The sequence below is a fragment of the Xiphophorus couchianus genome, chromosome 1 (genome assembly GCF_001444195.1).
Source record: "Xiphophorus couchianus chromosome 1, X_couchianus-1.0, whole genome shotgun sequence".
Classification (NCBI taxonomy): domain Eukaryota; kingdom Metazoa; phylum Chordata; class Actinopteri; order Cyprinodontiformes; family Poeciliidae; genus Xiphophorus; species Xiphophorus couchianus.
The window spans coordinates 5,740,220-5,763,794 of NC_040228.1; the positions used below are offsets into that span (position 1 = coordinate 5,740,220).

Sequence of the window (23,575 nt, forward strand, 5' to 3'; positions counted from 1 at the left end):
AAGAAGAAGGCTCACTGACGGCGATTCAGGGAGAAAATGGCGGGTGTTTTGACAGAGCAGCAGTTTGCCCACAGTGTTTATGACTCACTGCAGGTAAATAAAGTTAATTTCGGTCAGACATTGTTTATCATTGTTTAATGTTGTGATTCTCTCTTAAACTGGTTATCAGTTTTTGACCGCCCCGTTTTTTCCAATTCATTTGTATCTGAATCACGTTTAACTGAGATCAGATGTATGTTTGTAGAAACTTGAAACGTCGTTTGAAATCTGAACATATTCTTAAGGTTTTAAAGTTAGTTCAAGGATGCTATTCGCTTTAGTCCTGAAAGACACGCTTTGTTGTTCAGCGACTTGTTTAAGTGGCACTTTCCTTTTAACATTAGTTAAAGTAATCTGGAGTCACAACCCCCTTATAAAGGCAATAGGACTATAGAGGATGTACTGTAATAAATGTGTTTTGTCTTCAGAAAAGAAAAGAGACAACTGTTCTTGTTTAATAAAAATATTGTGTATATAGTTTACAGGCAAGAACATTTTTGGTCCTCATGGAAACTCCACTATTGCAGATAATATAGCCCAGAAATATTCTCAACACAATTCACGATTAAAGAAAAAGATAAATCTTTAGTAATCATGAATATTTCAACTAATATTAATCGCAGGGTGCTTTATGCACAATTCTGTCCACAATTTACTATTATTATTCAATCAATTTACAAGTGAAACTCACCCGCTACCCTCTTTAGTTCATAAAGAGAACTTATCTGTGAACACGTTTTGTTTTGGAGGCTTTGTCATGTCCCTTGGTGCAGGACCTGCACCTGCAGGAGGAGGAGAGCATGCTGGAGCTGCTGTGCCGCCCGTCGGCGCTCCGCACAGACATCCTGACATGGATCTGCCGCAGGTACACGCACCTCACTCCTCATCGAGTCATTGGAAAGTTGATTGGCATTAACAAATGCACAGTGGTCCCTCGTCATAATTTCACTTTTCAGGATCAACCCCAAGTTTGGAACTTCTGAAGCAATGTCTGCAGAGTCCAAGGATCCTTACAGCTTAGAGAAAAGTGAGCGTGGCTTTCAGATGGAAATTTACTCCGTTAAAAAGAAAAAAATGTTTCAGGCTGATCTAAACACTTTGCTGTTGCTGTTTATTATGTGCAAGCAGAAATGGCTGCGATGGGTCAGGAGCTGATGCTGTGCAAAGCCGACGACTTGGATCTGATCAAGGCGAGTCGAGGTTTAATCAAAGTCAGCACGTTGTGAGTTAACTTCTGCGTCTCATCTACGCGGCTGCTGTCCTTCCAGGGTAAAGCCAGCCCTCAGCGACAGCTTGGCCTCCTGGAGCAACTGTTGTCCCTTGTTGCCGGTTCTGATGGCCGCAGAACCGACGTAGAGGCACTGATGTGTGAGGTTTTTGCTGCAGAGAATCTGCCTCACCTCAGACAGATGCTCCAGCCGGCGCTGGATCCCTGGCCTGCTCACATCGAGTACGTCTGCTGTGCTGCGTTAAGCACAATTAGAGCAGATCAAACCGGCTGTTTGGTTCCATCCCAGTCAATAAATGCAACTGGTGTGAAATGAAGACCTGAAAACGGCTTCCTGAAACAGTCAAGCACTGTTTATTCAATTAAATTAGGACTGTAAATGCTTACAATGTCATTTTCAAACCAGTAAAAATTTAAAATTCATCATTCAGAAGGATTCTGTTTTACGCGTAATCATTTTTACTTCTTATCAGAGTAAAAGTGATTTAACAAACTGCAGTTTATTCCAGTGAGAGCAGCTCTTTTCCTTCCTCTGATCCCCACAGAGCTCTGTACGAAGCCCCAGAGTCGGCTCCTAAACCAGGAGAAGAGTTTCCAGATGTTTCTGACCTTCTGCAGTCCGCTCAGACACAACTGGAGCAGCTGCAGTCCAAGGTGAAACTACCTGCAGGAGAACTCTGGCTGGATGAGAGAGAGAACTGCACAGAAATGAGACAAAATCGGTTTGAGGGGTCTGAGAATCAGCCACTGTTCCCCTTTGCTCTTAGTGATTTTGTGACTATATTTAGTGACTTTTCAGACAAAAAAAATTGATATCGGCCAAGAACAAAATCAGCTGATCAGATTTATTTTTAAGATTGATGATCGGACAGAAAACTGCAATTGGTGCACCACTAAACAAAGTTAGTAGTTTGCTGCATCCTTACAGCTTAGTTTGTTTGACGCATGAACTTCACTGTTTTCACCACAGTTGGCAGCGTCCACCTTAACGTTCCAGTCAGACTCCAATCTTTGGATCATTAACTCTGATTTTCTTTATTTTTGACAAATCTTGTGACGCATTCATGTGCAACTAATGTTTCTTGGTTTGAAGCATTAATGAATTGTTACTGTAGCAAAGACAGTGATGTACCAGTATTGCTTCACATATGAACTGGTTGCAGTTCATATTTACAGTGTGCAGTAATAACCAGTTGCAACTGGGCGGCTGTGCATGAGCAGCCAGCGGTTCAGACTTTCACCTCGGCCTGTTGTTGTCGTTCTCAGTGTGACTTCCTGAACGGCGCCGAGGAGAACCCGGCTGCTGTCTCGCCGAGCTCGCTGCGGTTGGCAGCAGGCGACCTCCAGCAGCAGATGATGACCTTCAGTCATCTGTATGAGACAGACCTGAGGGTCTACTGCAGCAGAGAACCACCGAGCTTCAGCGCAGAGACCGACCTCTTCCAGAGGGTGCAGCAGCAGCTGCTGGCCTGCAACACGGTACTAAACTCTTGTGTCACTGCTTTAAACTGGGGCAGTACTATGATAGATCTACTTTTTAGAGCTTTATATCACGTCATATACCAAGAGCGTTGACTTAATTCCCGCATGTTTGAGAAATCCTTTAATTGCCATGGCAACCATTCAGCTGTGCAAAATGCCTAGCTGGACCTAGTGCCGCCCCAGCTGCAGTTTCTAAGCTTCTAAGCTCCTGATCTTCTGCTTCACAGAGCAGCCCTCCCTCCCTCATTACTTCCTCACTCAGTTCCTACAGACTAGCCAGCAGCAATTAGCAAACGCCTGGTGTAGCTGTGCATCTGCTGAGCTCATTATAACGAGCTACTTTTCAGTACAGTGCTTGCAAAAATGTTGTTAAAGACTTGATAGAGTCTTTAAAGACATGCTGTGATGACTTCCTGAAGACGGAGTGTCGGAAAGCAGGAGTTTTTAAAGAGACAGAAGTCCAATTTTAATGTGTTAAATTATGAACAGAAAAAGCATGTATAGGAGTTGTAAGACAAATCAGTCAGATTTCTTTGAAGTCATATTTGATATATAGCATTTGAGCAACTGGAGGTAACGTAGTTACTTGATTGTGCTATAAAATGTCATTAAATACTTGCAAACCCGCCACACAGCTCACACACAGGACCGCACAGCAGGGCCGTCACACCATCTAATTTTTAAATTAAACAGAAAAGACATAACAGCATAAGAACCATGAGCCCAAACCAAACATAATCCGTTCGTCCCATCTCTGTTGTTATTATCCAGGAGCTGGAAATGCAGAAGGAAATATGTGAAGCTTCAGGGCGTGTGAGTGAGGAGGTGAAAGGTCTGCAGACACAACCTCGCTACTGGAGCGGAGGAGAGAAACGCACGCTCCGTATGTCGACCGCCGTGTTGCATCAAACCAGTAAAGATGAATGTGATTATTAATAGCTGCAGTTTGCTGCTCCTGGTTTAATATCCACCGTTGTGTTTCTCAGCGGACCAACTGGAGGAGATCAGCCAGAGGGTTGAGAACATGGCCTCACAGCGCCACACCTGACCATCATCATCATCATCATCACAGCTCTGACATGGAACAGATCCTAAAACCCTGATCAGGTTCTGCTGCTCAGTCTGAAGCCATGCAGTGTGAGGAATATGACCAGACTGGTGACGATTTTAAAAACCCGGGACTCTGCAACTTGTAAATAACTGTACAGATCACTATGTGAAAATAAAGATTTGAAGTTTGAGCTGTAGCTCGTGCAGATATGTTTTAAAATAATTGTGAACAAAAAAAAAAGTGCTGCTTAATCCAGCACTTTAAATCAGTTCACTGGGTTTCGCAGTGGAGCTCGTGATGGAAAGAGATCAGACACTGAACATTACTTTTTGTCCCCAGTTCCCATGAACTCCCATCATTTTTGATGTCGGGTTCCTATTTTTTATTGTATTTTACGCAGATAAAATATACATCCATGGATGAAACTGAAATAAGTGCTGTTGTAATTCTGATGGCTATAAAACCTTCACCTATAGATCTAGAGTTGCACATGTGGAATGAAGTCACCCTGCTGCTGCCAAGTTAGCGACTTTTTTTTTTTTTAAGAGATTAGCAACAAATCTAGTGACTTCTTTTGTTATTGGATCCTTCTATATGGCAACAACAAAAAAAACTCATCTTACTGCACTTATTGAGTGAAAAATTAAACAGATATTTTTATTTTGTGGATTAGCCAGCATTGCTCCAAACGTTTTATTTAGATTTGAGAGCATTTATTACAAAAAATTAAACACTTAACATGTTATGTTACCAACATGTTAGTAACGTGTTACTACTCTTTCTGTGGACTCCAGGAAGAGTAGCCATTGTCATGACAAAGGCTAATGGAGATCCTAATAAACATTAAATCATGTGTAGGTAAAACAAGCTTGTATTGTTTTGCTGGTTTGTTGTTTTTCACTAAACTAGGACTGGAACATTGAGAGCGTATTATAACCTTTTAAAACCTCACAGTGTCAGTTATAAAAAAAATAAAATTGGTATCACTAGATCAGGCTTTTTAAAGACGGTGATCGGCTAGAAAACTGCAATCGGTGCAATCCTGTCACATAACAACAGTCCTGGCGTTGACCTCAAACACATTCACACATCAACCGGACAAAAGCAGAAGAATCTGAAGTCGTTCATGTTTCCCTGCTGCAATGAACACAACACAGTTTGTGATGCTTTTCTCTTTAATCTCGCTTTAAAGGTTTAACAGAATACAATGAAACGTGTTTATTGACAGGAAGAGTCTTCTGGTAGGCCGGAAGCTGACAGCAGTCCTTTAAAGATAACTGATGAAGTTGTCCTTCAGCTGCATCCTCCTCTTCCTCGATCAGAAGCCTTTGCTGGCCAGCCAGTCCTTCAGCTCCTGCTCAAAGTGACCTTTCACCTTCAGAGTCATCGTCACCTCATTCACTTGCGTGGGCAACTCCTTCCCGGTCACCTGTCTCAGGTACTCCTTCACGTCCTTCTCCAAAGCCCAGATGTCCCCTTCCACCTTCCGTACCAGCGTCATCCTGCGGTTCCCGTGGGTCAGGTCGCTGTACACGGGGATGTTGTGCATGCGGGAGCGGCGGATCATGTAGGGCAGAGGCGGCGGGGACTCGGCTGGGGGGGTCCAGCCCGACGGAGCGGCTCCGACGTGTTTCGGCGGGTCGGGGATCCGTGTTGGCGGTATGAGTCGTTCCACGAACTTGTATTCTTCCGTGGACTCCGTTATAACGGCTCTCTTGTCCCGTGGAGCGGCGGAGGAAGCCGCCCGGAGTCCGCCGGTGGCGGCCGGAGTCCGGCGGCAGAGACCTGGAGCTCCTCTCAGCGCCCTGAGGGTCAGCAGGCCAAGCGACATCTTGGACATGCAGCAGGAACCGATTGACAAGTTAGTTGGCTGTTGGATGCAGCAGGTTAATTACCGCCACCTGCTGGGCCGGAGTCCTCTTTATTTCTCTTCATCATGTTCTAACAAGAAACTACGTTTTGTTTTTGGTTTTGTAAATCAATAAATATCCTCCTTTCCTATATTTAGTTGTGCTGAATGTAACCCAAGTGTTGGAAGACTACTAAACATTAAACATGAAAGGATGTGGGGAACATTTGTCTCTTTTGGAATCGCAATCTTCATCAAGATAAAATAAATAAATATTTGATCCCACGTGTGTGTTTATAGGATTCAAACCTCTGGACACACTTCTTATTTTAAAAATGTTCTGCAGTTACACTTTGTGTCACCATTTCACCCTGAATAAAGACTGGTTCAAAATAAATAAATCAAAAATCCTTAAAACTCCACGCCCCCAATTTTTTAAAGACTGTTGTGGCTCTATATTAACCTTTATTTATTACGGTGAATGTCATTCTGCATCTGTTCCATCTGTATGAGCTTGTATAGCTTGTAACATTTGATCATTTTCAGCATAAAAGCCTGTTTTATAGTTCACCAAATCTCATGGTTTCTCAATGTAACAACACTGACGGGTTCTGGTCGGGTTCCTGAAACTGGTAAGCGGGCCTGGGTGGTGCTCAGAGGGGGGAAATGAATCAACCACAACAGTCTCAAACTCTTTTTAATTTAAGGAGCACTTTTTATAATAATAAAACAAAATCAACACAAAATAAAACATGTTATAATATGATAAATTAAAAACTGTAATCTTAAGATGTGAAAAAGTGTGTGTTTTTTTTTTTTTTGCAAGGCACTGCAGGTGCAGCTCAGCGTTCATCTTAGTTGCTTTCCACTGCTTGTTGACGTTGACCTTTGACCTTCTGCCTAAGGCTCCAGGCAGCCCTGGGTTGCGTTGCGTTCCCATGGATATTTGGGAGGTGCTATGTGTCATTTTAAAGGGACATGCATTTTCAGTACCTCCAGTCGGCTGCTGTCCTTAAAATTCGCTACAGCCGATCATCTCTGCATCCTTCACTCCATCTGTGAAGCTTTTGTCTGGTTCTCCTCTTCCTCTGAACCTGGCAGTTCTGATCTTCGTCCCGTCCATTGTCCAGTACATTACCCATCCCTCCTACCTAACGATGTCAAATAACTGAGTCCAAACTAAGCATGTGATCCTGTTTTTAGCTTTAGCTATTACAAATAAGAATCAGCAGCACCAGATAAAACTGACATTATTTATATTTGTTATTGAAGGATTCAGGGGTTTTTATTGTCATGCTAGCTCACGGTTTCTTGGATGTGGTACAAAATTCGCACCCTAACCCCAAAATATTATTCAGAATGGTTACATGGTCACAGTCATGAACATAAGCCAAAATAAGTTTATTCTGTGTGATAAAACTGTTGCCGTTATCATACCTGCAGTTAAACTGATTCCTGCTTAATTGGTTTTTCCGGCTCCTCTGTCTTCCAATTGATGAAACACCTTTGATGCTGATGACTGACCCATTGGCAAGATCAATGCTGGGTTTTTTCTGCTCTTATTTTAAAATCTTATTTTATTTTTATGGTCACACATGTATGATTTCAAATGTAGCTGAGTAAAATTCAAAACAAGCTCGAGAAGAAGTAAAAGTTCAATTTTTGTAAACAGCTTAAAGTATAAACACATTGTACTTAATTACAGTAATGAGAGCAGCTAGTTATTTTCCAGCCCCGTCCTAAATAAACTACAGCGTCTTGCCCTTTTCTGTCCAGAATGCAAGCAAAACTGGCTCCATCTCAGCCTTTAACACGATTGGTCATGTTTTAAATGCTCTCAGTGATGTTTTAAGTGACTTTATGTCATTTATAGTCCTAATTGATCCAGTGTTTGCAAAGGTCAGGATGAGAGAAAAACAGGAAGATGATTTTGGAGGTGAAAAGTTGGTGGGAGGAGCATAGAAATGCTGCTGAAACACAGGTGGAGTCGCCGGACTTGTTGGGTTTTATCAACACACATCAGGTTTCCGCAGCTCCTCGCAGCTACAGCAGGGCTGTCTGAGCCCAGACACAGAGCTGAGTGAAGCTGACACTTCACTCAGCCCAGAGACAGAGCTATCGGAGAGCAAAGCTGATCCTCAGACCACAGGATGAACAGAGAGGAGCTGCCTCTAAATGCAATGGGGGACTATGAGGTAAGTGGGCTTCTTCATCCCAATCTCACTACATAACACAGGATCGAAGCTAATATAACTTTACTTCTGTTAACGAAATAAGTTCATGTCAAACAAAACACTAAGGAGATTGTTAATGGAAAACCCAGATAAATATTTAAATAAATGATATTTTCAGTAGTTTGACTACTGAATAAATTTGGGGTTTGATATACCACAGACAAAATCAACGGCACAAGAGCAATCACGACAGGCTTTAAGAAATTTACCGGTTAATCTGTGAATAACCCATTGACTGAAAAGAGTCACATCCGCCTGGACTCCAAGAAAGGGGCGTTGGAATTTGACCAAACCTGTGTTACAACTCCTAGATTCACTTTTCCTGCAGCAAATCCAGAAAATCCAAGGCTCTGTTTTCTAAAGGATCTTACATGTTTATTTAATGGATCTTTTTAATGAATCATATCTCCCAGATTTATATTTATATTTATACACAATATCTACAGTACATCTCTTGCTATAACCCCTTATAGTCCATACATACATAGTCTTGTACATCTGTGAATAAATATTTATATCTCGTAGAGCACTTCTGGATAGATGCAAACTACATCTCGTTGCTTGTACTTGTGACAGTGCAATGACAATAAAGTTGAATTCTATTCTATTCTATTCAGAATCTTCACAGGAAAAAAAACAACATGTCTATTCATAACTGTGGTGATTACCGTCGCACTTGGAAGCATTGTGTTGAGGTGAATGAAAGCGTTGCAGTGAGAGTGGCGCCCAGGTGACGTATCGTCCAGCCATGTGCGTGACTGGGCAGAGCTGCACGCCTTCGCCCTGTCATTGTGTTTTAATTGTAAGTTCCCATCAGTGAAAGTCGAAGCAGACGCAGAAAGCAGACAGCTGTGCTAAAATGTATCTGCTGAACTTAAAATGTACTCTTCACATTCACAATTTAATTATTTTTACCAACCCCGATTGCTTTAGCAACAAGATTAGAGCTCATGAGACTGCAGCAGACTTTCTATTTGTCTTCAAGGGATGTTTGTCTTTCAGTTCCAGATTATGTCCATTGGGTCACGTTTACCGTTGGGAACAATAACCTTTGCTTTTCATTAATCCCACATTTCTTTATTAGAATATGTCCTATTTGTGTGACGTTATATTTAAATATTAAGCGTCATTTTTTTGTTCTTCACAGCTGCAAGAGCAAAATTATAATTAACAGAAGTAGCCTTTAAAACATCAGTCACAGTCCATAAAATGTGTTTATGTTTAGTGAATTGAGCTATTGAAATTAAATTACTTTTTAGTAATAGTAACTAAGTTAAAGTTATTGCATGTTATTCTTTAGTTCTTTGCACATTGAGCTTAAATGGAAATCTAGGATAAGAAAATTGCTAAAGATGTATCAAAAAATATTCCAAAGTGGCTTTTTAAAGGGAGACCACTTTTGCTTTTACAAATCAAGTTTATTAAGTTGGCATCGCAAATTTAATCAGCAAGACAGTTCAGTTTACTTTGTGTGATGAAAACATAAAACAATTACCAAACCAAACAAAAAGGAAACATTAGAATTCAGACTATAATTAATCAGTGCAACAGTTATTAATAATCAAAGTTAGCTCTAGATAAATGGGGGTTTAGTCTTGATTTATAGTGTTTCAGCGTTTTTGCAGTTTTTTGAAAGTTGGTTCTAGATTAAACCGAATGCAGCTTCCGGACCCAGTCCAGTACCAAAGAGTCTGACCCAGCGCTCCAGTGGTTTCAGTAATTCACGGTGTCTGTCATTGAACAGTTTGATGAGGGCAGTCTGAGCGCTGTGGTAACCATGGAAATCAGACAGAAATTTGTCAGAGTGGTTGATCATTGTTAAGAAACTGTTTAACTGTTGAAACAGTTTTTTATTTTTTAAATTAAGATTTGAGATTAGCCTGTAATCTCAAAAACCTTACAGAAGTGATTTGTCCAGATTGATGTGTTTTGATCAATATTTCTGGTAACTACTGAAGGAAAACACCCGACGAGAGGAATGAGTTTACTACTTGAATCAGATCAGATGACATTTTTCTTAAGGAAAGCTAAAAAAAAAAAAAAAAAAAAAGCTTTCATATACAACTAAAGTTCATAACAGTTTGAACTTTGAATTTAATGAATGAAATAATATTTAACTCTGTTTCTAACTTGTTTCATTATGGAAGCCAGTCAGCTTAGCTCAGAGCAGTGGAGGGAGGACATGCAGGACATGCATGTTGCAGCTCATGAAGCCCGGGAGGAGAACGCAGCACATGCTGGGTTCTCTGGCCCGTTCCTCCGGCTCAGGTCAGCCATCACCTGTCACAGCGACACTCTTGCGTTCTTCATGCTGCCACACCCAAATGCAGAGACGGGTAACATGTGAAAACATGGCGGTGTTTGGAAAAAAAAATAAAAATCATAGAGACACAGAAAGAAGATCTCCAAATCTTCTTATCCTGTGACATGTTGGTGAGAGTGAATGTTGTCTTTGCCTTTCAGGGTCAGTCTGGTAAAAGGCTTTACTCCTTTGACATGAACCACTATGCCACTAAGAAGAGTGTAGCTCAGAGCATGCTGGACGTTGCTCTGCTGATGGCCAACTCGTCCCAGCTGAAGACCATCCTGCATGTGGGCCCAGAGTACCGCTTCTACGTCCCTCTCATCGTTCTGCTCGCTCTGTCCATCACGCTGCAGGTGGTGGTGGGACTGCTGCTCGTCTTTATTGGCAAGTGATTCGTTTTTCATTTTGAGTTCTGAGTGTCTGACGGGGGACGGGGTTATTTAAGGTCAACCATGATTCTGTTCAGGCGTTGTTGATGGGAAGAGGCAACAGTTTTCTACTGTGTTTGGTTCGGATTAATGTCGATTTAATGTGTGTATAAATGGAAATGGCAAAACAATGGACAGTGTTCTGTATAATAAATTACTTTATTATAAGTCAGACTAAAGATCAGCATGATAAACCTCTACTGAGCGCACGTAAAACCAACGCCTTTCATGAAAAAGCAACCAGTAGCCTAAAATATAGGATTTTAGCCGCTACATACATAAACTAAAAATCTAGCTTTGTCTGCCTCAAAGAGACTGAACAGTTGGGAGGGCTGAGTGAAAACATCGAACTGAAACATCCAACAAAACTCTGGACATTTTTCTTTTTCATATGAAATGAATCCATTGTCTTTATTCTTCTCAGTTTATGCATTTAATAATAATCAATCATTTTTATTGCCATTATGGAAACCATGTAATAAAATTACTTGGACTACAATGAAACTGGGTGATAAATAGAACCAGAGAGCATTTAATGCCCTTATGGCTACCGGGTATAAACTGCTCTTCAGTCTGTTTGTCGTTGCTTTTATGCTCCTGATTCTGCAGCCAGATGGCAGCAGTTGGAACAAATCGTGATCAGGGAGTGAGGAGTCTTAAAACGTTCCTGGTTTCCTGAGGCAGTGGGATCTGTGGAGATCTTCAAGAGAAAGCAGAGAGCAGCTGATGGTCCTCTGGGCAGATTGTGTGATTCTCTGGAGAGTCTTCCTCTCTGCTGCCGTGCAGCTGGAGAACCACACAGAGACAATCGCAGACGATGCTTTCAATAGAGCATCGATAGAAAGACACCAGCGGTTTTTGAGAAATATTGTTTTTTTCTGAGGATTCTCAGGAAATAGAGTCTCTGTTGGACTTTCTTTGCCAGTTCTGCTGTTTACATCCCAGATCAGGTTATGAACTCCCAGGAAACTGAAGTTTGATACTCTATCAACCTGATCTCTACATATTATTGTATAGTGGTTGAATTTCTCCTTTACTGCTAAAATCCATGAGCTCCTTGTTCTTGGCTGTGTTCAGGATCAGGTTGTCTGTGCACCACGCTGTCAGTCGCTCCACCTCATTCCTGTAGACAGACTCATTCCCCCTGAGATGAGACCCACTACAGTTGTGCTTTCTGCAAATTTAGCAAGGATGCTACATTAACGGACTGAAACACAATCGTGTGTGTACAACGTGAAGAGCAGAGGGCTCAACACAGAGCTGAGTAGGGGCCCATACTGACTCTGCCAGTTTGCACACCAGTCTGTCTGTCAGGGAGGATGGTATGAAAATCAAGGTGTAAAATAACGTTAGATTTGTGTTTTACGATTTAAAGACCTTTGAACTGCCTCGTTGCAAATACTAAGCAATACAAGTAAACTTGACTGATTGATTGATGAGCTAATGCTTTAAAACTTCACTTTCTTTGTAACGTGAATATGATCAGTTATTTATTTACAGTGTGTCAGGGCCATTTCAGGTGGAGTAAATTTCTAAAAAAATGATCATAAAATTTTGGCCTTTTTTTACATAAACTTCTCACTTTTGCAAATCAGAAAATTTCCTTGTTTTTTTCTCGAAAATTTCTGAGATGAAGTTAAAAGTTTTTGAGTTTTTTTCTTGTTTTGTTTTTTTTTGGCAAAAGTGTACTCCATTTTTTTCTGTCTGCAATGACCCTGATGTTCCACTGTAGTAATTTGATAGAGAAACCAAAGCTCTCTTTCTGTTTCAATGTGTTTTATGTTTGCAAATATTTTGGTAAAAAATACAGAAATAAATAGCAGTTTGGATTTATACATTATTTAACAACTCGGTTGTCTGAAAATCTACATTTTGACTGTTTAAACATAAAGAAAAAAAATGTGTAAAAAAAAAAGATATTTCTTTAAAATGTTAGACTTGATTATATTTTGGAGCTCATGCTCTCTGACCTCTGACCTGTAGGTCCACAGATGTAGCGTTCACTACTAAACAGTCACCAGGGGGCGATAGAGACACTCTCACGCTTTCCACAGTTTATTTTATTTTTTTTTAGCTAAAGCTTCTACCCTTCAGTCTCAACATCACGCGAGGTTTAAAGTTTCATGATGTTCACGCAGTTTTGTTTCGCAGTGAAGTATAATCTGAATGACGAACGGAAACGAACCAAGCTGGAGACGATGAACAACATGGCCACGGTGTTCGTCTTCTTCACGGTTCTCATCAACATCTTCATCGCCGCGCTCGGGTTCCAGGGCCAGTCGATGATGTGGGCCACAGCAACCCCCCCTCACCCCCACACACACACAGTCACACACCAACATCTACCATAACTTATAATGACGCTTTGTTTTCTATTTTTAATGCTTTTTTTCCCCCTCTGTCTTCACAGCCCACCTGTCATCCCCTTAGAACCTCAGCTGCCTCCTTTGCCTGTTAACCTGACTAAAACCCGGGCCCTACAGGAAACTACGCCTCCTCACGTTCTTATTTAACATTATTTGTTTTAAATATACAGTATATGCAAACTGCTCTTCCCAATATTTTTGAATCATAAATGTAATGCCTGTTTTTCTTATGTTTTACAAACATTTTTTTTTGGGGGGGGGCGGGGGGGGGGTACTTTTTATTCTAAAATATAAAACAGTCTTCAGTCTTTGATGTGGGTTTAAAAATACAAACAATGACGCTTTATTGACAAAACAAATATGGAATTCATTATGGGGAAAAAAAAACAGTTCAGTACTGAAAAAAAAAAATCATTTCATTAAAAAAAAAAAAATACAACAAACGCCAAAACTGAATTCAATCCAGTTTTTTTTTTTTTTTTTTTTTTTTGGTGTTGTCACACACAGATTCACTTACAGGTACATAAATTCAGTTCTATCTTATTCATAATCCAGTTCACTCAGATGCAGATGCTAATGGAAATTGGAAGAAGTTATCCATCTAAGGGACTGATTGCTCTGCAACGGGGATCAAGCACATGGCAACAGGGGGAAGGAATGACTCACTTCCAACAGGAAGTAGCCTCAAGCAGAACCAGACTTAGTGTGAGAGGCCACCATGCTCTGTGATCCAGTTAGGGTTCAGAAGATGGAGCAGGAGCACAAACACGGACACGATGGTCCAGCAGTACGCTCACAGTAAAGACGAAAGAGTACACAGATGTAAAGGCAGGCAGGTGTAGCTTAGTAGGGAAGTAGAATCAATCATAGTCATAATAAAGGAGCATGGTCGGGCTTGTTGCTGCCAAGCAGAATGACCGATTCTTAATGTTTCTGTTTCAGCAGACACTGTGGTGAAATGGAGTGTGAACTTTAGACCTTTAAAGCTTTCTGATCTGACTAGTTGGATAAAACATTACATTTCGAGAGAAGAAAAAAAAAAACCAAACACAAATAAGAAATACAAAGCCAGGAATCCGACGTCACATCACAGTGGGGAGGGTGTAGTAGCATCCAGCTGCCAACGCCGTCAGCGCCAGCACCGCTGGGACCACCACCCGTGTTTTTCCTGCCGCCTGCCGTCCGATTGGCCCTTTGACTTCCAGTCCGCTGGGATCGGTTGTTGTGTGACTCGCCTTCACAGACGCACTGAGACAGAGGAAGATTTAGATTTAGAGATTTCTGTCCAGACATCATTTGGAAGATTTGCAATGTTGAAGATCAATGATATAAATTGAAATTTAAACACAAATTTATTATATCAAAACTAGACTTAAATCAAGTTTTGCGTGAACGTATTCCTGTCATTTCATCCTCTAGAATGTGAGACTGGTGTCCGTAGTTAATGCACTTTCTATTCCTTACATCAGATTGGTAAGCATTTAGATCTTTTTTGATTCTTTTATTATGAATCTAATATCCATCTCACTTATTGTTTAGAAAAATGTAAGCTTCAAGAGAAGTGGTGGGAATGTAAAGGAAAGGAAGCAGCCTCTGCGTTTTACAAAACAACCCAACACTCACCGTGTGAGCTGTTGTTCCGGTTTCGGATCATCAGACGGATCAGCGCCGCTGCTTTGGTCGAACCCTGACGAAGGAATCCTGGACATAGAAAAGGAGGCACAAGATTCACCTTTTCATAAAAAGCATCAAATTTAAATAAACACGCTGAGCGAACGTTGCAACAAAGTTTAATTTCAAAACCAGACCAGTTGAAACAGTTTCTTTGTGGCCGTTCAGCCGGTCCAAACCTTAGTTTGGTTTTCAATAAAGAATTGAATATTTCCACTGCGTCGGATTCTGAAGGCAGCTGAGAGTTGGCAGTGGACGCTCCTGGCGAGGACCACGTGACTCTCCGCGTGATGGTGGTGACATAAAAAAGTGACCTTTGACCTCAACAAGCCACAGTACCCTGGGGTCATCCAGGACACGACTATCTGATTGGGAAGAAGACAACCGGACTTCTTCGATTGCTTCACCTCCCATCCAAAACGGCTTCTTCAGTTCCGCCGTCAATATTCTCGCTCCGTCTCACGTCTGACGTGTCTGCTTGATGGTCAGGCTCAAAAAGCAACACTCACGCTTCGGCTCGGTCCGGTGGCTGACCTCCGTTCAGCTGCGCTGACGGATCGGCCGACGTCTTCTTTCTTTTCTGTCAAAATGAAAAATACATTGTTGAGATTATTAGAATGTCAGTGGCTTTGGGAAAAGAAATATTTATACTTGGCACAAAAAAAAAAAAAAAGACACGTTTTTAAGATCAGGACTCACCGGTTGGCGACATACGATGTACGTGATTTCCTCCTCTGCATGGCAACGACAGACATTCTTACACTTCTGAACTCGTATACACAAACTATCTGATTTACGTTGTCAGGATAAAATACAGCGTACGGAGCCCTCTAGGGGACATGGGGAATTTTTTTTCTTTTGCGTTCCCTCGCAAAACCTTTTGCGTTCCCTCGCAATACTGTACTGGTCAGTTATGCAGCATAATTGAACACTGCAAGCCTTTCTTACGGTGGGCGCCGTACTTTCTGCTTTAATATAAGGTTATGTGAGGTTTTTCCATGAATGTTAGTATCTTTTTGTGAAATATCTGAAGTTTTATATCTTTCTTTAGGATAGAAATTGGCGCCACAAACCTACGATATAAACAGAAACTTTCCGTAAGTAGGAAAGAAATAAAAATACATCCAAACTATATTTCTGAGTTATTATCGCGGCGTAATAAGTCATCTGACAGTTTTGATTGTGTCTCTGTTGTGTTCGTAGTCTGAATGGTTTAAAGAGCTGCTTTCAGTGCCGCTCCATCTTCGCCTTAACAGACATAAACATGCAGGAAAAAATAAATCGATTTTCAATCAGTGTTTTGCACCAAACAGTTAATAATAATAAACAAGTTTTCACTGAGGCTCTGTAAGAGCCATATGAATGAAATAAGTAATTATTGATATGACAGGAGCAGGAAGCTTTGACACTTAGGTGTGTCGACGTGGGAGTGACGTCACCAGGTATGAATGGGAAGGATACTGGCTTTGTGTGTATTAGGAAGCGGTGAGCGGGGCGGTCAGTCCTTGCAAAGTTTGGAACCTGATCATCAAAATGGAATAAATCGATAATTGTGACAGAACAAAGAAGAAGTTTGGAGTTGATTGATACACGGACAGATGAGATTCCCCGAGTTAACCCAGTGCGGCCCTTTACCACCATTAGTTTGTCGTGTTTTTAACAATAAAAACTTGTTTATTATTGTTAACTGTTTGGTGCAAAACACTGATTGAAAATCGATTTTTTTTTACTGCATGTTTATGTCTGTTAAGGCTAAGATGGCACTGAAAGCAGCTCTTTAAACCATTTTTATTTCTTTCCTACTTACGGAAGGTTTCTGTTTATATCGTAGGTTTGTGGCGCCTTTCTATCCTAAAGAAAGATATAAAACTTCAGATATTTCACAAAAAGATACTAACATTCATGGAAAAACCTCACATAAAGCAGAAAGTACGGCGCCCACCGTAAGAAAGGCTTGCAATATTCAATTATGCTGCATAACTGACCAGTACAGTATTGCGAGGGAACGCAAAAGTTTTGCGAGGGAACGCAAAAGAAAAAAAAAATCCCCATGTCCCCTAGAGGGCTCCGTAACAGCGAGTAAGTGAAGTATCCACAGAGTTTAGATAGTTTAAATAGCAGGTGACGCCATCAAGCTTTCATTTGAAAAACGCAAATTGTGTAGTTGGCCAAAAAAACAAAACAAAACAAAACAAAACAAGAGGGAAGAACTGAGTTATCTGACTGAAGAGATTATGTTCTTTTCTTTACCAATGTGCTCCTGTTTCCTCCTTTGTGTCACAGAGCAGTAAGTGGCATAAAGCGGCTTAAAGGGTCAAAATGAGCTGATCTCCATCACTCATCTTCTCTCTGAGCAACGAGGAAGGGAAGGGGAAAAGCCACGGCTGCAGACTTAAAGGGAAACTATTTGGCGGATCAGTTGGATGAGATGGATCCTTCCTCCATAATTAACGTTCCTTCGTAGTTAAACCCTCGGGGGAAAATGAAAGCGGAGGCTCGCACAAATATTCAGGTGCATTTCGTAAGAGCTGGAGATCAGATAAAGAACCACAACAACAACAGAGGAAAGGCTTTAAAGATCTCACTGTGTTTTCTGTGCATGCACGGGTTGGGTTCTGCTTGGTTGTCTAAAATCTGACTAAGTGGGAAAATGAAAAGAAAGTTTAAACATTGTTTATATCCAGACGTCCACTACAGGTTTGTTAGAAGTAAATAAATCAGAGATCTACTCTGTTTTAGCTAACAGGCTGGTCTGAGCTCCTCTTTTGCTATTTAACCAGAACGTACAACTTCCAGAAGCCGTCAAGGTGACGCTTTACGCAAGGCATTAAAAAACACTAAACAAAAAACCAAATAAAAGACCAGCTTTTTATTTGCTTATCTCTTTTGCTTAGGAATATTTGGGATTTGGATGATTAGGGGACAAACCGCTGCATACACTGAAATGGGTGCAAATTCCAGGAATTTGACGCAAAACCAAAATGCAGCAGTTTTATCAAACTTGACCCAAGTAACAGATGAACTTTACGGTTTCGTCTGAGTGAAACACGCTACCTTCTTCTCTGTAGAAGGTCCGGTCGTTGGCCACGGCCTCCTTCAGCTTCCTCTCATACAGACCTCGAGTGGAGTCTGTGGGCGAAAGGTTCACAACGTCACAAAACACACGATTCGCGTCAAACCTTTACGGAAACCAGTGATAAAATAATGACAGCTAATACCTAAGCTAATGTAAAAATAACAATCATGTGATGCATTTCTTTTTTGTCAATAACCTAATAAATTATATCATGTGCTTTAAAAAAAAAAACCCACTATAAACTGTAATAACCATGTAATACGTGTACTAATCAAACAACTCAGTGTACCTCATACTAATTAAACATTTCACCTTTAAGTGACCATTTTACACCTTTAAACAATAAACAAGCTTTTTGTGAAGCAGCTTCATTGGCTCTTGTAGCCATATTTTGAATAAAAGTGAGAACTTTACCAAGCACCGTACCTGTTGTTGACTGGCAAACATTGCAAAAAAAAACAAAAAAAACTACAACAACAAAAATAAAACATTCCCTATCAAAAGCAGAGCTATTTATGTAGAATCATCATCTGCAGGTTCTGAATAAGTAACTGAATAACAGCGGTGTAATGTAATGTATAATGGAATTTTTTCAATTCACAACTCGTGTCTCAGGGCACTTTACAAAAAAAAAAAAAAAAGTAAATAAAAGTAAAGTACCTCCGTTCTATTTGATCCTAGTTGTGTAACAATGCATCAGTTTTATTTTATGAATTGGTTAAAAGGTTTTCTATCTAAGGTTAGATGACGCTGAATCGTTTTGCCAAAGAACAGCTGCTGATGGTTGAACAGACAGAGGAAGAATTACTGCCACCAGTCGGAGCCTCCCAGTTTGATACCTACTCACTACTGGTCCGTGCTTGATGCCGTAGTCTGTCAGTAAATCGCTGATCTGGGCATCGCTTTTCTTGCTGAGCGGGATCATGGCGAGGTGCGGGGTCCGGATCCGACAGTGAGCCGACAGGAGAGCGGGCTGAACGAGCAGAAACAGCCGGGGGGGGGGAAAAAAATCAATCCATCACAAAATGATCGAGCGACAAGAACGTCTCAAAAGTTGTATTTCCATCATTTTTGGTGCGACCGAAAACACGTCGTGACCTGAAGAGCTGGAGGAAGGTGCTCACCTGTCAGCAGTCAGCGGCCGGGTGCAGCAGAACAGGTGGAGGGTTGGAACTGGTGCAGCAGAACAGGTGGAGGGTTGGAACTGGTGCAGCAGAACAGGTGGAGGGTTGGAACTGGTGCAGCGGGAAGGTGAACTGGGCGTCACTGTGTCAATCATTTTAATTTCCACAAGGGATGAAATGGGATTCTCTGTAACATAATCATTTAAAACCTGCACAAAACGACCCAATCAGTAGATTAGAGGATTACCGACAAGTCCACTTGTTTTATGGAACTTCATCACTGAGTGAAAATCATAATATACGTGGAATAATTAACCACGGATTGAAAAGCTTTCAGGTGGAAGCCCCTGTTCCTTATTTAGCAGCTCCAAATTATTGGAAGAGGTACTTATAAAAATATCAAAATGCTTACAGTCATGTCTTTCATAAAAGATCTCTCTATATTTTTAACATTAATGTGTTCTCCTGTATTATCCTATTGTCCAGGGGCTTCAGGGCTGATGTTGCTTTTTAGCTGAGGTTGTATTTTGTTTTTTGGAAACTTACATGTTACAAACACATTACTAATAAGGTATATTTATTTATAATGCAGCCGACATGATGTGACAGAAGTAAGAAGCAGTAAAAGGACAAAATATCTTTTGATTCGGTTTGTAACTGAGAGGTTTCCAGGTAAAGCTGAGAAAAAAGCTGCTGAACATTTAAAACCTGAGACAGGCTGAATCTGCCAGGCAGCAGGAGCAACATTCAGCCTGGGCGGTTTGATTCTGATTCTGATTCTGATTCTGAACCTTCATTCAACCAGGTGAGACGACTCGGTTCTGGTCCTCATTCTACAGCACTGGCTGACCGAAGCAAAAGGCAGAATGTGCCATAAATGTTTATGGCATTTTTAAAAATTTTTATTTTAAATGTTTCACACTTTAGTTTTCATTTTCATTGAGTGTTTTTTTCTTTTTATTCAACTATTATTCGGTCATATTGTGGAGTGCTCTTTCTTGTTCTGTTCATCTAGTTTTTGCAAAGCTTGAAGGTTGTTTCTTTTTTTTGTCCATATGAATGAAGCACTGAAATATTTTTTCAGGTATGCTACAAACAGGTGTGTGTGTTTATACTTTCAGACTAACAATGTCTTTGCTCTCAGTAAGTCAAACTGAAAGAAGCCTCTGCTTTCATTTTGTGCATTGATTCTATAGAAGTTTGGCACAAACAGAAGAAAACCCCGAGGACACAAGCTGACAATCTGGACTCACCAGAACCTGACGCGTGTCACTTCCTCCTCTGCACACAAACATAATTACACAGACAGCTGAAGCTATGCTCGTCTGAGGAGTTCGTTGCAACATTTTGATGCAGCAAGAGGAATTTAAAAATATTTTTTCCAGAGAAAAGAAACGTCAGATGGCTGCCTAGATATCCATACATAGATATGCACGGCGTGGGAAGAGAGGATATAGTAGGAAACATTCAATTAGATCAGCATTAGGTGTTTTTCATGCTTTGGTTCTTCGTTTTACTTCACTTATGTTGCTGCAAAGCGAACAGGTGTGGAAGAACTTATCAGGCCTTTTGAAAATGTCTTAAACTAAAACAGCATAAACTGAGTACAGCAGTTCTGTGGATCTAGGTCGAGGAACTGAGACAGTTGAATTTTATGGAAGGTTGAATTTCAGACTCTTGAAATACCCAGTGGTGAGCAATTTTCATTTTCACTATAGACTTACTCATATTTAGTATTTAATGACGTTTCCAGAACCTTCAGTAGAAAACTCGTCCAATGCATCAAAGATCCTCCATCATACTAAACGGTCGGTGCACATTCCTCTGTTCTTCATACCAAACATACCTGCAGTTCTTGTTGCCAAAAAGCTCAACCTCAGTCTGATCTAAGCACACGGTTCCAGTTGAAGCACATTTTAGCCAACTGCATGTTTACATTTGTGATGGTAGGAGAGAATAGTCCTTTTCCTGGCATGTTTGCCAAACATCTGGTAGGCAGGTGGAAGGGGTCTTGTGGTTGCCATGGAGACCCCTACCAGCCTGCAAGAATTTGGCTCTCATCTTCAGTTACAGATGAGCTGAAATATGAACATTTTCCTGCGTGGAAGCGCCGTCTGACGCTCATCAGGCGACTCGGAGCTCTGGAGAGATTGCTCTTGGTTCAAAGTTGCCTTTAATTTCACTTTTGGGATCGAAATAGGTTTTTGAATCGAATTTACATTTTGTTTTGAAATGCCTCTGCATTTCCTCTCCCTATAGTAAGTCACTTTATTTAAAGTATTTTTGAATTAGAATAAGAATTGCGCATTTTCCCCCTATACACTTGACATACAGCCATAAAACACAAACTGAACAGTCAGCTGAAGAGACCCTTGTGCTCCCAGTTTTGTTCTTGTACGCAGAGATCATGTTGAGATCGTGAACTCTTCATACTTTGGCATTTTCTTCTTCCTGTAGTTTTCCATGTCGACATGCTGACCTAGCCCACTCCTGACGATACCGAGCCGTTCTTGGACGACGATGTCCAAGATGTGAATTCATCGTCACATCTTGGGCTTGAATGATTCCTGCCTACAATCATTTGTTTTTGAAAATACAAACGACTCGCTCATTTCATAGAGGCATGCGATTTGAAGGTCTACATAATCATCATTCACGCCTGACCTCTGTGCAGCGGCTCCCTCTGGTGGCAGAGTGAATCAGTACTAGTTGAAAGTGTTTCATAAAAATGTGTCGTCAGCAGGGTGTAAAAATAAACAACTAATTTCTGTTCGATTGAGAAAAATACTTTATTGTGTATCAAAATACTGTCTTACAATCACTTTAAAAGCCTTTTTTTTTTAAATTTTGGACAAAATTCCGTTATTTAGCTTCAAAATACAGATAAAGGCACAAAGCAGAGTTAAGCTCAAATGGGAATGCAAAACACAGACTTAAACCGCAGCCTCGCCTTTAACCCTTTCGACAAGTTTGAAAACTTCCCTTTTTCGACCCGTTGGTTATTGACTCAGAACCTTTTCTACACCAAAGAGTTTCCCCAATCTTAAAGGACACGCGGAGAAGCACGCCGGTGTCTAACGTGGCCACACAAAGCGACGCCTTCCAGCAGCCGTGTTCAGAAAAAGCTAAATGCGTGTTAGCACACCCTTTGATTTCCTGACTACTAAAGGGCAGCAGGGCGTAAAACTGGATCACACTAGCAGCAGATGAAAACGATGGCGGATGATCGTAAAAGCCGAGCGAGGGTGAGCTTTGAATGGGCAACGCCGTAACAGACAAGCTGAGTTTTATACAGACACAGGTCAAAGTAATGTCACTGTAAAAAAAAAAAAAAAGGGGTCACTTATAAGCCTCTGTCCTGTGATTGCTCATCTAGAAGCTCCAAAACCCATTTTTCATGTCTGTAAGAGCTCCTCCAGTGTAAACAGTAACCTTCCATCTAAAGCTGGGGACCAAAACCTGTTACTACAATATTCTGGCATTCTGCACTAATTTAAAGTCAACACGTGGCTGAAAGTGTTAAATATTGTGATAGTTTACAGTGATCAAAAGGGGCGCCTTCGCCCCCCCCATTTCTGAAGGAAACAAGCATTCACTGCGTTGCTCTTTAGACTGGATTGCAGTGAAGAATAACAAGCAAACTGGCTCACATGAGTTAAACTGCTACCACACAGGGAATCTTAATTAGCAACAATGGGAAGACTTTGGAGCAGTGAGCAGCCACCAGCTGGACGGGACCTCCGGGTCGCTGCGGTGGCCGTTAGACGGTGAGGTGGTAGGGACTGCCGGGGATGTGCTCGTCGCCCCACTTCACCACCAGGATGTACTCGCCCTTCTCTTTGAGCTGGTAGCTGACGTTGTACACACGGTTGCCCATGTGCTTCACCAGGATCTCCTCGCAGGGGACCTTCGGACCGTCCACACCGACCAACAGCATGTTACGACCTGCAGAATAAAAAGGTGTCAATAAATAGTTTGGTCCTGGATCTCTGTGGTTAAAAAAAAAAAAAAAACAACAAAAAAAACGGGAGCATCATGAGTCATTTGAGTCAGAGCAGACCTCTGGTTCTGATCTGCTCTGCAGTCTAAGAAGCAGAACCAAAGACGGAAGCAGCATTCAGCTTCTAAGCACCACAAATCTGGAACAGACTTCCATAAAACTGCAAAACAGCTGAAACACTGAGTTTCTTTAAATCTAGACTAGAAGCCCACCTCTTCAGAGTTACTTTTGAACCATAAGCACTGGAAAATTGACCAACTGTCAGTCTTGCAACAAATTGAGATTCGTTGCAGGACTGACTGCTACCAACGATCCTTACTGACCAACAAATCTTGAAAATGCGCTGATACGAGTTGTAACATTTCACTTCCCTTGTGGAATAAATAGTTGATTAAGCTCAACACAATCTCAGAGCATTCAACACAATGTGTGAAAATGTCTAAAATGAAGGCAAGAATGGGAGTGTTTGTGTCTTTAGGTCCTGTTGAGCTTGCAGCATCAGGAGAATTTGGCGAACTGATGAAGGTTTATCAATAACAGTTCTGATGAAGTGGAGATGTACACCAAGTAATCTGCTGACTAACAAAGTGGGAAATAAAAGGTCTAATGACTGATCCCTGAGGTACACCACAATAAAGCAGAGCTACTAAATCATCCAAGTCCCTCAGAGTTGTAGTCAGCAGTTTGAAGGTGATGATTAAGTTGTGACGGAACTATGCATT

The 23,575-nt window shown here is 41.1% G+C and overlaps 4 protein-coding genes and 1 long non-coding RNA gene across 7 annotated transcripts in view; 3 read left to right on the forward strand and 2 right to left on the reverse strand.

Moving 5' to 3' along the window:
* On the forward strand, positions 1–4,005 carry haus7 (HAUS augmin-like complex, subunit 7). Its single transcript, XM_028013455.1, has 9 exons — positions 1–93; positions 789–904; positions 996–1,066; positions 1,168–1,229; positions 1,308–1,489; positions 1,813–1,921; positions 2,534–2,746; positions 3,521–3,632; positions 3,736–4,005. Exons 1-9 carry the CDS (start codon positions 37–39, stop codon positions 3,795–3,797), a joined length of 984 nt encoding a protein of 327 aa, XP_027869256.1. The 5' UTR covers positions 1–36; the 3' UTR covers positions 3,798–4,005.
* A 952-nt stretch (positions 4,006–4,957) lies between these two features.
* mrpl49 (mitochondrial ribosomal protein L49) lies at positions 4,958–5,906 on the reverse strand. Its single transcript, XM_028013887.1, has one exon. The coding sequence runs from the start codon at positions 5,638–5,640 to the stop codon at positions 5,119–5,121; it is 522 nt and encodes a 173-aa protein (XP_027869688.1). The 5' UTR covers positions 5,641–5,906; the 3' UTR covers positions 4,958–5,118.
* Positions 5,907–10,334: 4,428 nt separating this feature from the next.
* LOC114142592 (ninjurin-1) lies at positions 10,335–14,025 on the forward strand. Its single transcript, XM_028013943.1, has 3 exons — positions 10,335–10,572; positions 12,768–12,903; positions 13,027–14,025. Exons 1-3 carry the CDS (start codon positions 10,380–10,382, stop codon positions 13,127–13,129), a joined length of 432 nt encoding a protein of 143 aa, XP_027869744.1. The 5' UTR covers positions 10,335–10,379; the 3' UTR covers positions 13,130–14,025.
* A 6,952-nt stretch (positions 14,026–20,977) lies between these two features.
* Positions 20,978–21,772, forward strand: LOC114142637 (uncharacterized). The gene is made up of 2 exons (XR_003595086.1): positions 20,978–21,115; positions 21,311–21,772. It is a non-coding gene; the product is annotated as an uncharacterized LOC114142637 (long non-coding RNA).
* The window catches only part of flna (filamin A, alpha (actin binding protein 280)), a 55,130-nt gene continuing 53,183 nt past the window's right edge, over positions 21,629–23,575 (reverse strand). For 2 of the 3 annotated variants that reach the window (XM_028012565.1, XM_028012559.1), the window contains exon 48: positions 21,629–22,798. In XM_028012565.1, coding sequence (XP_027868366.1) covers positions 22,614–22,798 — 185 coding nt within the window. In that variant the 3' untranslated portion in view covers positions 21,629–22,613. The remainder of the gene's footprint in view (positions 22,799–23,575) is intronic. The other variant, XM_028012553.1, reaches the window with a different exon arrangement.

Excerpts from the sequence above, each read along its gene's own strand:
- haus7 (XM_028013455.1), top strand. The coding sequence starts at position 37 with ATGGCGGGTGTTTTGACAGAGCAGCAGTTTGCCCACAGTGTTTATGAC. Across the intron at positions 1,922-2,533 it reads TGGAGCAGCTGCAGTCCAAG|TGTGACTTCCTGAACGGCGC; the intron begins GTGAAACTACCT and ends TGTCGTTCTCAG. Across the intron at positions 3,633-3,735 it reads AGGAGAGAAACGCACGCTCC|CGGACCAACTGGAGGAGATC; the intron begins GTATGTCGACCG and ends TGTGTTTCTCAG.
- mrpl49 (XM_028013887.1), bottom strand. The coding sequence starts at position 5,640 with ATGTCCAAGATGTCGCTTGGCCTGCTGACCCTCAGGGCGCTGAGAGGA.
- LOC114142592 (XM_028013943.1), top strand. The coding sequence starts at position 10,380 with ATGAACCACTATGCCACTAAGAAGAGTGTAGCTCAGAGCATGCTGGAC. Across the intron at positions 10,573-12,767 it reads ACTGCTGCTCGTCTTTATTG|TGAAGTATAATCTGAATGAC; the intron begins GCAAGTGATTCG and ends TTTGTTTCGCAG. Across the intron at positions 12,904-13,026 it reads TTCCAGGGCCAGTCGATGAT|CCCACCTGTCATCCCCTTAG; the intron begins GTGGGCCACAGC and ends CTGTCTTCACAG.